General features: G+C 38.9%; 1 protein-coding gene across 1 annotated transcript in view; it reads right to left on the reverse strand.

Annotated features, from left to right (window-relative positions):
* The window catches only part of ATP7B (ATPase copper transporting beta), a 34,242-nt gene extending 22,442 nt beyond the window's left edge, over positions 1–11,800 (reverse strand). Inside the window, 9 exon segments of the mRNA XM_029286214.1 lie at positions 1,111–1,202; positions 1,699–1,932; positions 2,102–2,276; positions 2,825–2,901; positions 5,628–5,789; positions 6,478–6,641; positions 7,147–7,389; positions 8,774–10,010; positions 11,579–11,800. Coding sequence (XP_029142047.1) covers positions 1,111–1,202; positions 1,699–1,932; positions 2,102–2,276; positions 2,825–2,901; positions 5,628–5,789; positions 6,478–6,641; positions 7,147–7,389; positions 8,774–10,010; positions 11,579–11,800 — 2,606 coding nt within the window.
* Between the last annotated feature and the right edge of the window lie 2,106 nt (positions 11,801–13,906).

Below are 13,906 nucleotides of genomic sequence, written 5' to 3' on the forward strand. Positions count from 1 at the left end.
GTGGGCAAGAGGCCACAGACAGCTAGGCCCACTGTCTCAGAAGGCTTGGGCCTTCCCACCTCCCCATCAGTCTTGGAAAATTTGGGCCTTCTCCACACCCCATACTCTCACAGAAGGTTTGGGCCTTCTTCCTGATTACCTGCACAAGTCTGCTTATCTTCCCTTTCCATGGAGCTGCTGGCAAGCATGCCCAGCCAATGCAAGGTGCAGCTATTGTAGAAAGCTAGCTAATGTTTCCAAAGACTAGAAAGAGACTCAGAAACATCGCAAGATAAGCACCAGCCTTCAGCCAGAACAAGCCTTCCAGGAGTGGTGGGGAGTGTTGAAGATCCACACACTAGTGGGCGCTTAATGACTGCAGTGACTTACGGACCTTGTGGGCTCAGTTGTGGTAGTAAGCTGAGGATTACCTGTTTCCAGACCAATTGTAGTTAGGGAGTTTTCCTCCAAAGGAGGAAAAAAATTGCTTTAGACTTTTTCTTGTTGATGAATGGTAAGGGAATCATTAATTTCAAAGGAGAGTTATGCAGACCCAATTCCATTTAGTTATTTAATCTACATATAGCTGTTCCTAACAGATGGATCAGACACAATAAGACTATTTAAAAGACAGTGTGCCCTCAAAATCAATTGCATCCACTACCATGCATTTACAGCCATCGCTTCCTTATTACAAGTAGTCCTTGACTTATGACCACAATTGAGCCTAGAATTTCTGTTGCTAAGTGAAACATTTGTTAAGAGTTTTGCCCCATTTTACAACTTTTCTTGCCACAATTGTTAAGTGAACCTCTGCAGTAACACGGTTGTTAAGTGAATTTGGCTTCCCCATTGACTTTGCTTGTCAGAAGGTCACAAAAGGTGATCACAAGACCCCAGGACACGGCAACCGTCATAAATATGAGTCAGTTAAATTTTGATCTTGCGATGACGGGGATGCTGCAGTGGTCATAAGTATGAAAAACGGTTGTAAGTCACTTTTTTCAGTGTTGTTTTAACTTTGAACATTTACTTGTTGTAAATCGAGGATTATCTGTACTTTTCAAAGTTACTAAAAGAACTGAAAATATTGTTGCATAAAAAAATGAAACATCTGTACCAACGATGTACCTGATTATGCAATTGTCAGGTCCAAGTGTCACTATAACAGCTTCTGTAGCTTGAAGAGAAATTAATTTAGCAAGCGCTTCTGATGTTTTACTCTGAAATAGAGAAAGATGTGCATAGGTAGCCTTCACAACGTACTTGTGCTGCTTCCAGTTTAATTTCACGTGTTGTATTCTAAATATTGATATACACGCCACTGTTACTAATGTAAGAGCCTAACCCTAACCCTGCTATTACTAGATGCCTGTATTAGAATTTAATTGGTTTATTCTTTTTTCCCTAACTGCCCATCTCTCTCACCCTTTATAAACCACGGCTGCTTTTCTTCCATAGTATAATGGAGCACATAGACTTATTTCTATGCAGTCCCAAAGCACATTAAATCATTTCACCAAGTTTGTCCTTTTGTGTGCAATCAAAATATGCCTTGGGGAAAAAAATAAGAAAAGAGAACAGTTGAATCCTTTCACCACTATGCTAATGCACGTGATAAATACACTGAAATTATATATATTTTTTTACTATTATTCCAGAGACCCTCATATGGAATTCACACGATCATCTGGCCTTTAGCTCTCAAGAAATACCAACCTTTGCTATGTGTTCTAGCCATCTCCCAAGAGCTATGAATACAAACAGCATTGGTGGGGTGTCAAAAAATGTGACGGGGCTCTGTTCAGCCTTTTCAACAACTGCAACTATCAAAATGGTACATGAATAGACGTAAGCAGTTGATGTAGCCATTACTATCAGGACATCCATATTGGCCATTTTATGCTTTAATGACTTGTAGGCTTGGACATAGAAGTACCATCCACCCAGGAACTGGAAGGAAGGAAGAGACAGAGAGAGAGAGAGGAAAGAGAGAGACAGAGAGAGAAGAAGAAGAGCAGTTAGCTTTCCATCATGTTCTGTCTAGATGTCTCAATAGAACTTTTTAAAGATTTATATAACGGGAGGTGTTAAAAACAGAGAACTTAAAGAACCTCCATACCTGAACCAAAGTGCAAAGTACAAAGAAAAGAAGGTTAAGAACAGACAGCCCAGGAATCAAGTTTTGCTCCAACACCATTGATTCATGATGGTCATCCATGGGCAATAACATATAAACCATTAAGACCAAAACTGGAATACCAAACACCAGGCTGCATAAAAATGATTTCTTCCATCTGCAAAGGCAGAAAAACACTATTAGAAGGTGAAGTTTCCCTGGCAACTTGATTGACGAAAGCATATTATACCACCTTTACTCACTGCTATGGATATCAGTGTCATCATGTTTGATACAAATCAGCCCTGAACATGTATATTTTATTATGGCACATGTGTGTGTGTAGAGCTACAATATTTTGATCTGCAGCAATCTGGGAGATCATTAGATGGAAGGAAAAAGTCATCTGGGTTTTTGCAACTTAGCTATGATAGCCCTTACAATGCACAGAAGTGGGAAACAAAGTAAATCAAGACTCTGTAGTAAAAGGCATGGTGTATAGTTGGCCAATTAGATTAGAAACCATTTTTAGTTTACAAATTATTCATGAAAAATGAGCTGTCTTCATTTCTCTTTCCCTCCAGCAATTCCATCATTGAGTTGGCAACAAATAACCCCTCAATCTATAACATTTCAATGATTGCAGCGGACAGACAGCTAATGGGAGAGGAATATCCCTGGAGCATTTTTTTAATAAAATATTCTTTGGTTGACAGATATACTCACTGTTGGATCTCCTGTTTGTGATCCAAGTTATGATCTTTTGGATCTCTTTTAGCCAAAGATGCTTGAAAACCAATTCCCTTTATAACAAAAAGCAAAAGAAAGATGATCAAAGGCCTGGAGACTAAAACATATGAAGAATGGCTGCAGGAATTGGGTTTGGCTAGTCTAAAGAAAAGAAGAAATAGGGGAGACATGATAGCAGTGTTCTAATATCTGAGGGGCTGCCACAAGACAGAGGGGGCCAGATTGTTCATCAAAGCACCAGAAGGCAAGACAAGAAACAATGGTTGGAAACTGACCAAAGAGAGAAGCAACCTGGAATTAAGGAGAAACTTCCTGACAGGACAATCAACCAGTGGAACAGATTGCCTCCAGAAATCATGGGCACTCCATCACTGGAGATGTTTAAGAAGAGATTAGACAATCACCTGTCTGAGATGGTATAGGTTCTCCTGCTTGAGCAGGAGGCTGGACTAGAAGACCTCCAAGGTCCCTTCCAGCTCTATTCTATTCTATTCTATTCTATTCTATTCTATTCTATTCTATTCTATTCTACCCTTACAAATATAAATACAAAGGATTATTAGATGATTATGTTACACAATTGTTTCTCTATTGATTACCAGAGCTACTTTTGTAATGTGAGGTAAAAAAAATAGGTAAACACATTTTTTACTCATGGTGAACACCACTCAATGTCCAAATGCTGCAGGCTTGCCAATTAGGAATTTGGAAAATGTAGCCCAATAAGATAATCCTTAATTTATGACAATTGAATCCTGAATTTAAGCTATAAGTCAGTGAAAAACCCATGTGACTGCCTTGCCCAATGTCTGCAGTCCCGGCTCTCCCTATATTGCATCGTTAAGCAACCGTGCAGGTTGTTAAGCAGACAGAGTGAAAGAACTGTCTATGGGGGGGCGGGCAGCTCCCCTCCACGTGCTGAAGGGAACTACAGTGCAGGGCTAGAGCAAAGAAGTCCAGATCTTTGTGATCTGAACTTCTTTTCTCCAGCCCAGAAACTTGTTTTCTCCAGCCCAGCTCCTTTTTCTCTCTGCTGGAGAAACTCTGCCCGGAGCAGAATGAAATTAATCCATCAGCCAATACTTTTGCTCTCAAAGAGGCTGGGTGAAGAAGTCCATTTGTGAAGGAACTTTTTCACCCAGTCTCCCTGAGAGCAAAAATGCTGCTCGCAAAAGAGATTCTGCCCTGCTCAGGGAAAATCAATCCATCAGGCAGTGTTTTTTGCTCTCAGAGGCTGAGTGAAAGAGTCCCTTCAACAGTGGCTATCTGAAAAAGCTGACAGGGAAGATTCCACGTGGTGTTTACACGATCATGGGGCGTTTGGCAACCCACTATAAGTGCAAACAAGTTGCCAAGTGCCAAGATTACAATCACGTGACTGCAACAGCTCTAACTTTAGGCTACGGGTTGTAAGTCCCTTCATTCAGTGCCATCATAATATTTAACAGTTGCTAATGAGTGATTGTTAGGTGATGATTACCTGTGTATCTGGCAGATGCCGGGTTAGGGAAGGCTACCTTAATGGGGCTGTTAGCCTGGGACTTTTAACAATAAAGATAAGGGGGGGGGGAGGGTTTTGATGCCAAGACCTGACTGAGAAGAAGCAACAGAAGAAGAGGAGAGACTGGTTGTAGCTACTGTTGCTGCGAAGCCTGGAGGCTACCTGGACTGTGACTACTGTTGCTGTACAAGTTTTAGACTTTGTGGGGGAGTTGCTCTGGGGGGGTCAAGCCATTACCACAGCACGCTGACTGCTTTTTGTTTCTACTACTGCCTGGAGCCGGGGTTTTCCTCCACCCCACTTGATCTTGAACGGTCGTTGAGGAATCATTAACTATTGCTGCCACAACAGCCTTGGCCGGTTGGATACCATCACAGCATTGACTATTGGGGCTGGGGGGCTGGTCATCTTTGTTCCTGGAAGCCCCTTCTTGACGACAAGAGCCTGCTACTTCCTAACTCTGCCCGAGCTCCGGTTAAAAGAGACACCTTACCAACCCCTAGAGAATACAGCGGCAGAGCTTGACGAAGGGGGGCAGGGCTGGGAGGGCCTGGGCTTTGGTGGCCTCTGAGGAGGTAACGCTATACAAGTTTCTAAAAAAAATACAAAACAGCACAATGTTGCCAATGGTCTTCTAATATCAATCATTCATCTAGGCCAGGGCTGGGGAACGATGGCCCCTTTATGGCTGGCTCAGGAATTCTGGGAGTTGAAGTCCACAAGTCATAAAAGGGCCATCATTCCCCATCCTTGATCTAGGCAATTCAGTTGAGATTTATCACCTTCTCAGGTCCCTGGAGACCAGTAGGTGATGAGTAGCTGTATATCTGGCAGATGCCAGGTTAGGGAACACTAGCTTATTGATTTGCAACTTACTAAAAAGTGCAGCACAGCACAAAATTTCCCAGTGGTCTTCTAATATCAATCATTCATCTAGGCCAGGGGTCTGCAACCTTGACAACTTTTTAAGACTTGTGGACTTCAGCTCCCAGAATTCCACAAGTCTTAAAGTTGTCAAGGTTGCAGACCCCTGATTTCTAGGCAATCCAGCTGAGATTTACCACCTTTCTCAGGCCTCTGGAGGCCAGTCGTAGCTGCTGCAGCAGTCTCCCCTAAAAAAGGGCAGATTTCAACTTCCAGAATTCTCAACAATAGCTACACTGAATTGGTATGCTGAGCATAAAAATTTGGGATGTGCCTGAATTAGGGGAAGATTAAATATAATGTTAACATTAATTACCATCATGGCTCTCAGAAATGTTTGCTTCAATAGCTTACCTGAACAATTTTTATAATGTCTCGAGGACCAATCACTTCAGGATCATAACGAACACGGGCTTTTGAAGTGGCTAGGACTACGGATGCATAGAGAATGCCAGGTGTTTCAGTGAGCTTGGATTCAATGCTATGAACACATGAACTACAAGTCATCCCTAGAATCTAAGCAAAGTTTCAGTTAGTTGTCAGCACAAGAATTTGCTTTGGGCTGTCAGATTGACCATTGCTCCATTGTACCTACATCTCCCATGCTAAACAAAAAAGTACACTAAGTTTCATCAGGGTGGTATTTTACACCACCTCCTGCAGTTCCAGATCAAGAAGGCATCTAGAGAGGACAGGAAATGAAAGGGAAATACAGCCAATGAGAATCCCAAAGATAAACCGGCTTTCCCTATTCTAGTGTTTTCCAGACATGCTGAACCTCATCCCATGCTAGCTGGGAGATGGACTGGCAATGGGGATTCTCAACTGTTATATTTGCCCTTCGTAAGCAACTTTACAACAAATCTTACATTGCAAAGTACATGCATTCCCTTGGTCAATCTTTTTTTCTTGGGAACATCTCAGGTGCTCGCATTTCTCAGCAATAGATGGAAAAATGTAGAATTGTATGTATGTGTGCAATTCAATGGCATTATATGTTTTAGAACTTGACAGTCAAACAAAATTAAAAATACAAACACAGATGTAAAGAAAACTATAGGTGTATAAAAACTTTAATTGCAAAGCCAATAGTATAACTTGCATTTAAATGTATTTAAATTTATTCCTTGTTGAATATTCTTATCTGTATTTTTCTGTTTAGAATCAATATGAAGCTTCTAAGAGTTTGTATTATGATGCTCACCTTAAGATCTATGCTGCCGTCTGTCCCAGCATAATCTTGTAAGACTGAAGCTTTAAAACCCAATTTCTCAATCAACTGGATTATTTCAAGAGGCTGAATTTTATCTGGCTTATATATTACCTCCACTTTCCCTGCCATCAAGGCAACAAGCACAGAGACTATTCCTGTAAAAACAAAGCTGCATCAGACATATCCATTCTTTCCTGAGTCACACCTAACAGCCTGAACACAGTTGTGGCACTCAGTCCAGTCTTAAAGTAATAATAATAGTAATAGTAATAGTAATAATAGTAGTAGTAGTAGTAGTAGTAGTAGTAATAATAATAATAATAATAATAATAATAATAATAATAATAATAATAATAATAAAAAAAAAAAAAAGTTGGAAGGGACCTTGGAGGTCATCTAGTCCAACCCCCTGCTCAGGCAGGAAACCCTATACCATTTCAGACAAATGGCTGTCCAGTCTCTTCTTAAAAACTAATCTTTATTATTTAATAAAGTAATCTTTATTACTTAATTCAGCTACCATTTTAAGTAGCCTGATAAGAAAGTAGATCTTTCTCAAATGGTTTGCAAGCTAAATCTAAATAATCATCAATGGCTGAAAGCCACTGTTTCAAAGGAGAACCCAAATAACATAAAGAAAAATTTGTCATGCTATTTTACCATCTTCTTTTTGTAAATTCTTCTCAATGCTTGAAACACATGATGTACAAGTCATGCCTGTTACAAGCAGGAAACATTTTTCAGTGTCTCTTTTACTGGAGAATTCTGGAAAGTTAGTGCACAACTTCTTTTTTGGCAAAAATACATCTTCAGATGACAGTTCTGGGACTTTGTTTTTCAAGGAAACAGAGGTTATCTCACTCAGCTCTATACCTCCATCAGTAGGTTTTCCAATTACTGCATCTAAAATAAGAACAACATTGCATGAATATGTGGAGCAGAAGAAACATTACATAGTTAATCATTATCCCAAAAGGATTTTAGGATTCTTTTCGTAGCATTGCCTTCCTTCCTGGCAGTACTATATTTCTGAAGTTAAATGAAGAATTTTAAACAAATATGTGTTGGAATGCCAATCCCAGATGGATTTTAATTTTCAAAAGATGCAAGATATGGAAACACGACCGAGAGATTTGAACTATTTAAAATGGACGAGCATTCATTTTGTGTTGAAGACCACATTCAGTCAATGACAATTGATTGAGGGTTTTAGGGCGGACAGAGCAAGCCAGCTGAGGAGAAGAACATCCATTGCTTCCGAAACCCTCCCTTTTCCTTTTCTTGAAAGCTTCTTCCTTCCTTTTCCAAAACATAAGATTCTTATGAGACATGTGATCTCTGGCAAAACAAATTATGCCAGTTAGGCCTCGTTAGTATTTTGATGGAAGACTACCGAAGAATATTAGGATTGTACGGTAAACTGGAAATTTGGTTATTAAAAAGGCAATGGCAAATCTCTTCCATGTGAGGGAAAAGGAAAACTCAGGGTTAGAGTTAGAGTCCATGAAGTCGCCAGGAGTAAAGCTTAATCTAAATATGTTTTTCCCCAAACATTTTGTTATGTTAAAAGACAACAAGTTACAAGGATCTTATGCTGCACATGATGGATATTCCACCAGCAGCCCAGAATATTATAATTCTGAAATAACTCTACTGAGTTTATGGATATGGCAAAGGAAGTCTGTGCTGGACATAGTTTTTTGCGTCCTACACAGGGCATAGCTTTCTACAAAGTTTGATGGGCTTAAAAACAGCAAGCATAAAAATTAGCTTCTAACTATTTCTGAAGGAATGGAGAATTAGTTTCTATTTATTTACAGATTATCCAAACATCCTTTTTGTCTTTCAAGGACAGATCTAACCCTACAGCTAAAAGAGAGACAAATTTAACTAATCATCTTCATGGATGGAACTCATGTGTTTCATATTAATGGAAATCTATAACCACAGTTTCTAAACAAAAATATGGAGCTCAAGACAGCAATATTTTTCTTCACTAAGTATCTAATACTTAAATACCATGGCCCGCCCAGTATTTAAGTATTAAAACTCTGTATTTTAGCAGTGTACAGAATCTACCCAATTCAAAAAGTCATGTACACATTTAGGACCTAACAGCTCCAATCCTAGGCTAGGGCTTATAAATTTCTAAAATTTTAAATAACTTTCTAAATTTTAACGCAATCAGAAGCAGCTCAAAATGCCTAGATATTTAAAATTCACCAGTTGACACAAGAGTTTTAATGCATCTCGATTCAATAGCAGAAAAAACTGTATCATACAATACCTGTTAGAACAAAAGCATCAAATCCCATGTCTTCTACAGCAGCTCGTATCTCTTCAGAGTTAGTCATAAGGGAATTGTAAGATACAACTGCAGTACCTTCAATTAAAGATACAGAGATGTCCGTCACCCCTTTCTTTTGGGATATGGAGCCTTTAATAGAGTTTACACAAGAATTGCAGGTCATTCCATCAATTCTAAGGAGAGCTGTACTACATCCATTTGCCTCCTGTTCTTGGGAAAGGTGACTGAAAGAAGGTATAGAAGAGGCAGCATTTGAGATAATTAATCCATTTTGGCCTTCCATTTCACAAGAAAAAACTAGGTTAAAGTTACCAGGGGTAATGGCTTGGATGGATTGCTGCAATGAAGATGGAGTGATGAGTTTTTGGTCGAACCACACAGTAATCTTTTTTTCTTCCGGAGATATCCTGGTACCCTGTACTCCAATCATCTCTGAAATCAAACCTTCCATATCGTTTACACAAGATTTGTCATGCATCCCTTCATGACAAAGGATTTCTACTACTGCAACACATGTACTGGATCCCATGTTGTCCCCAGTATTTCTGTCACCATTATGTTCACTGGACATTTTTACATTTATCTGCTGTAAGCGTTCAACATTAATGAAACCTAGTTCCAAAGGGGCTTGCTTATGCTTTATGGTGGATTCATACCCCAGGCTGTCTATGCTATTCTTTAGTTCTTCAGGTTTAATAATAAGGGGATGGTAAACAATGATAGCTTCTTGGTTGTTGAGGGTCACTTTGATTTTCTTCACCCCATGTAATTTCCCAATATTTTCTTCAATAGCATGGACACAAGACTGACAGGTCATGCCTTCTATTTTCACCTTAATAACAGCTTCACTGGACCATTGGCCTGAAGATTGGGCTGCCTCTGCAACATTGGCATCAAATCCCAGTTTTTTAATTTCCTGGCAGATTTGCTGATAGCCTATTTCCAGTTCCAAATATTTTACTGTTACTTGGCTTTGCTCAAAACATCCTTTGACAGTCACAATTCCTGATAGCTTGGAAATTTTGTCCTCTATGGATTGGATGCATTCTTGGCAAGTGATACCCGAAAGATCAATGGTAGTTGTGTTTATTTGAGAAGGAAGAGAAGGTGAATGATCCGAATCGTCCTCAAAGCTAAGGTTGGTAAAAGCCAGCTTCTGCTTCATTGCCAAGGCTGATAAGTGGCTAGGCCTAGGGGAAAAGTGCTGAGGCACAGCCTGAAATGAAAGAAAATTTAAACCAAACATTAATTCTGCTGTTTTAATATATGGGGTGAAGTAAAAGCAATCTTTTTGTGTAAGCTTGCTACTTATTCATTAGGAATACTATCTTTAGGCATTTCTAAAGCCAACAGTTGTGAATGTGCCATTCGCAGTCTTTAAAAACAATATATTTCTATGCTCACATAGAATTGCTTAATTGAGAGAACACGTATTTTCTTCCAAATGTCAAGCAAGAGGAGTGCCCCTTAACAAGAGCAGCGGACACTGAAATCAAAATACAATTTTCTAATCATTTTGTTTACACATGTCCCAATAATACCGTACTTGGTAGGGGGGGAGGATTTTTAGAATTACATTTAGCAGGCAGTAACAAGATTCTTCAATCTCTATTTTATATATTTAAATTAGAGAAAAAATTGAAATTGTGTCCAGCTCCAAAATAAAATTATTTTATGACTTATGATCATTTTTCACCCTTAAGACCATTGCAGTATCTCCAGGGTCACGTGAGCAAAATTCAGACACTTGGCAACTGACTCATATTTATGACGATGGCAGTGTCCCCGGGTCATGTGATCACCTTTTGCGACCTTCTTACAAGCAAAGTCAGTGGAGAAGCCAGATTCACTTAACAATCATGTTACTGATTTAAACACTGCAGTGTTTCACTTAACAACTATGTCAAGAAAGGTCGAAAAATGGGGCAAAACTCACTTAACAAATGCCTCACTAAGCAATGGTCATAAGTCAAGGACTACCTGTATTCTGCCCTAGACCTCTTGGAATCCGTCACAACAACAAAAGTTTTCTCCTCATGACAGACTAACAATACCAACAAACAAAACACCAATTTATTTTGTAAACTGATTTTTTTTAATTATCAAGATCTTTCAAATTAATTTCTTTAAAACAAGTGACAGGAAAGATCTAAACCTAAGTGTAAAGTGATAAAACTAGGTACAGGTGAGTATTATGTATGATCCAGGCTTTTAAGAAAACTCTTAACATTAACCTACATATCTACAGCTGCTTACACTGCTGCAGTTTATTGAACTGAGAATTTATTGCTAGTATCAATTTCCAATAATCAGCTTATCTGTAATTACAATTTGTCTCCCTTTCCAAGCAATTGCTATTATGAAAACCTTACATCCAGTCCATAATTTGATACCCTGTAATAGTCAAATTGCTGGCTGATGCAGCTGCGGAAATGTTTTCTCCAGCAACAAAAAGGGGAACTTTTTTTTTTTATTCTGGAGAGAAAAAGAGATGCTACTGGGACATATTATAATGTTACAACCATAAGATTCCAAAATCCTGCATAAACTGCTGCTAAACTGAATGTTTCAAGAGAGACCGCTGTGTTCTCTCTGTATGAACACAGCTTACATTCATACCACAATTCGTAACTCCACTAAGTTCCATGAGGCTTCCTTCAAGGATATAGATATTGTACTTCAGCTTGAATTTCCCACAAAAAAAACCCCTCCAAACACACAGCTCAAACTACAACTAAGGTCCAGGCAGGTTAATTTGAATCCCTCCAGCCCCTGTACACTCACCTGTCTGTCACTGCTGTCCAGTGTTCCTGGCAAGTCCCTGGAGAAAATGTCTTTCTCTTTTGGAAACGCATCATTAGTTTTCACAAGAGCTCCTTGCCTGCAACATTCATTATCTTGCAACATACACATGTTTTTAGAAGACTGCCTTTTACAAAAATTAACCAGAGTAACGTTTTTGTGGTTTAGAATTGCAACTGAGGACTGGCTCGTTCTCAGAGACATTCTTCTTTTCTCCTTTGCTTTTCTACCTTCTTATGGTACTGACCGTCAAATGAAAAAGTGCTGGTTGCTTCATTTGGTATTGCAAAAATTCCTCCTCCCCTGGCCTCTCTACTCTCTGGATGGTCAGATTGGTTAGATCATTACATGAACCTCTAGCCTTCTCCCATATCCATAGATTATGTCTCCGCTGTGCATGGTTACAAATAGGATTAATTTTTTTCTCACCCTTTGTCTGCCTCATACTTATTGAAAAATGGCATTTAATACGTTTAATCTTTGTACATAGCTCTCCAGTGTCCTCAGCCAAGGCTGCCTTTCACAAGCTTGTCAAATATGGCTTGGGTGAGGCAATCCTATGTATAATTAACTCTACCGCCCAAACTTTCTTTCATCTTCAATCAAAAGCATGTTCAAAACAGTGGGAATCCAGATTTAAAGAGATCAGTTTTTAAATATGAAAAGGGTACGATATGATATGTATTGAAGTTTTGCTATATGACAGACAGAAAATGCAAGCTGTGTGATGAAAAGTGATCAGTCCTACTAACAAATGCAGAAGGAGCAAAAATATCAAGCAAAGGTACTTTATGGATTATATTTATCTAATAAAAAGGGTCTGAGTAAATGTTGTCTAGTTTTTCTTTCTTGCTGCAAGTTACTCCTATCTCACTGACGTGACTTCTGAAGTCTCAGATCATGAATCTGTGGCAGTTTATTCTCCATATAGAATTCCGTTTCACATTGTGTTTACTAAATGAATCAAATCAAGCTTGCTACTATTTCAAAATTCAATTGATGTTTGCTTTCAGCAAATTCTTCTGAATTTGCATATGCTAATTAGAACACTACTGCCAGGCATCAAGCTCCCTAAAATTTTTATCAAAACAAGCTTCCTTTGCCCATGCCACAACTTCAGCACGGTTTCATTATACTTTCTTAGGAGAAAGATAACTTTTGCAAGCTAACTTTTCAGAAGATTTTTAACAATTTTCAAACGCATTGCTAAAGTATTTCCCCCAATTTTCCAGTCAGTAAGCAGCTCCCTGGAGCAGTTTTGATTTCTTTTGAAATAAAACTATGGCAGATTTATTGGCATGTTGCACAATAATGTTTGCGGCTATTTGCATATTCATAAGGTAAATATTGATGCAGGCACACACAATAGAAGCAGGGAACCTGTGGACCTGCCGATGTTACTGAACTACGTTTCCCAGCATGCTTCATCATCTGCCATACTGGTTGGGGACGCTGAACTCATACTTCATTAAACATCAACAAGGCCGTGCATTCTCTGCTCATCTCAAATGCTGCACAGTTCAATCTAAATTCGTCAGATATCTCTATCCTCTCCCCTAGCATACTTATTTAAAGTTTTGTGATAATATTCTTCCCTAGTGTTCCTAAATCTGCATTTTCTCCTCAGATCAGAGCATCCTCGGGTAGAATAAAGAAGACCTTCCCTTGCTTTTGATGTCTCCCTTTTGATTCATATTTCAATTTAAAGGAAGAATTTTTCCACATAATCACAGAAAAAGGTTCTTACAAACTGTAGCATGAATACAGCTAGCCTGATCTTGAAGGAACAAATACGCCTCCTTTTCATAATCTTTTGGATCCTCTCACAACAAAAGCTTCTTAAAAGGCACTAAACAAAAGGAATGTAATTTGAACTTCAGACCAGAATAAAACGAAAGAATGGGAAAAGATGTTTAATAAGAGAATATAGATCAGATGTGTTTATGCATTAAAACAGCTCTCTAAAAACAGGATGCCTCTTCTATAATCATTAAGGTGAGACACCTGTTTAGGCAGTATAATTCTGGCTCTGTCATTAGGCTTATCATAGCCAAGCAGCAAAAATCCCCCCTATATTTTTGCAAATAACTCAACAAGGCAAACATACCTAATACTCTTTCCTCTTCCTATTTTCCCTACGAGTGAAGTGGATTGAGCTGAGAGAGAGTGATTGGCCCAAATCAATCATTTGGCTTTCATGCCTAAAATGGGACTAGAACTCATGGTCTCTTGATTTCTAGCCTAGTGCCTTAGATCAAACTGGCTGCTAATCCTATTTCAATAGGAGAAGGAATCATCTTATTTTAGATT

The sequence above is a fragment of the Protobothrops mucrosquamatus genome, unplaced genomic scaffold (assembly GCF_001527695.2).
Source record: "Protobothrops mucrosquamatus isolate PMUCROS unplaced genomic scaffold, P.Mucros_1.0 scaffold3132, whole genome shotgun sequence".
Classification (NCBI taxonomy): domain Eukaryota; kingdom Metazoa; phylum Chordata; class Lepidosauria; order Squamata; family Viperidae; genus Protobothrops; species Protobothrops mucrosquamatus.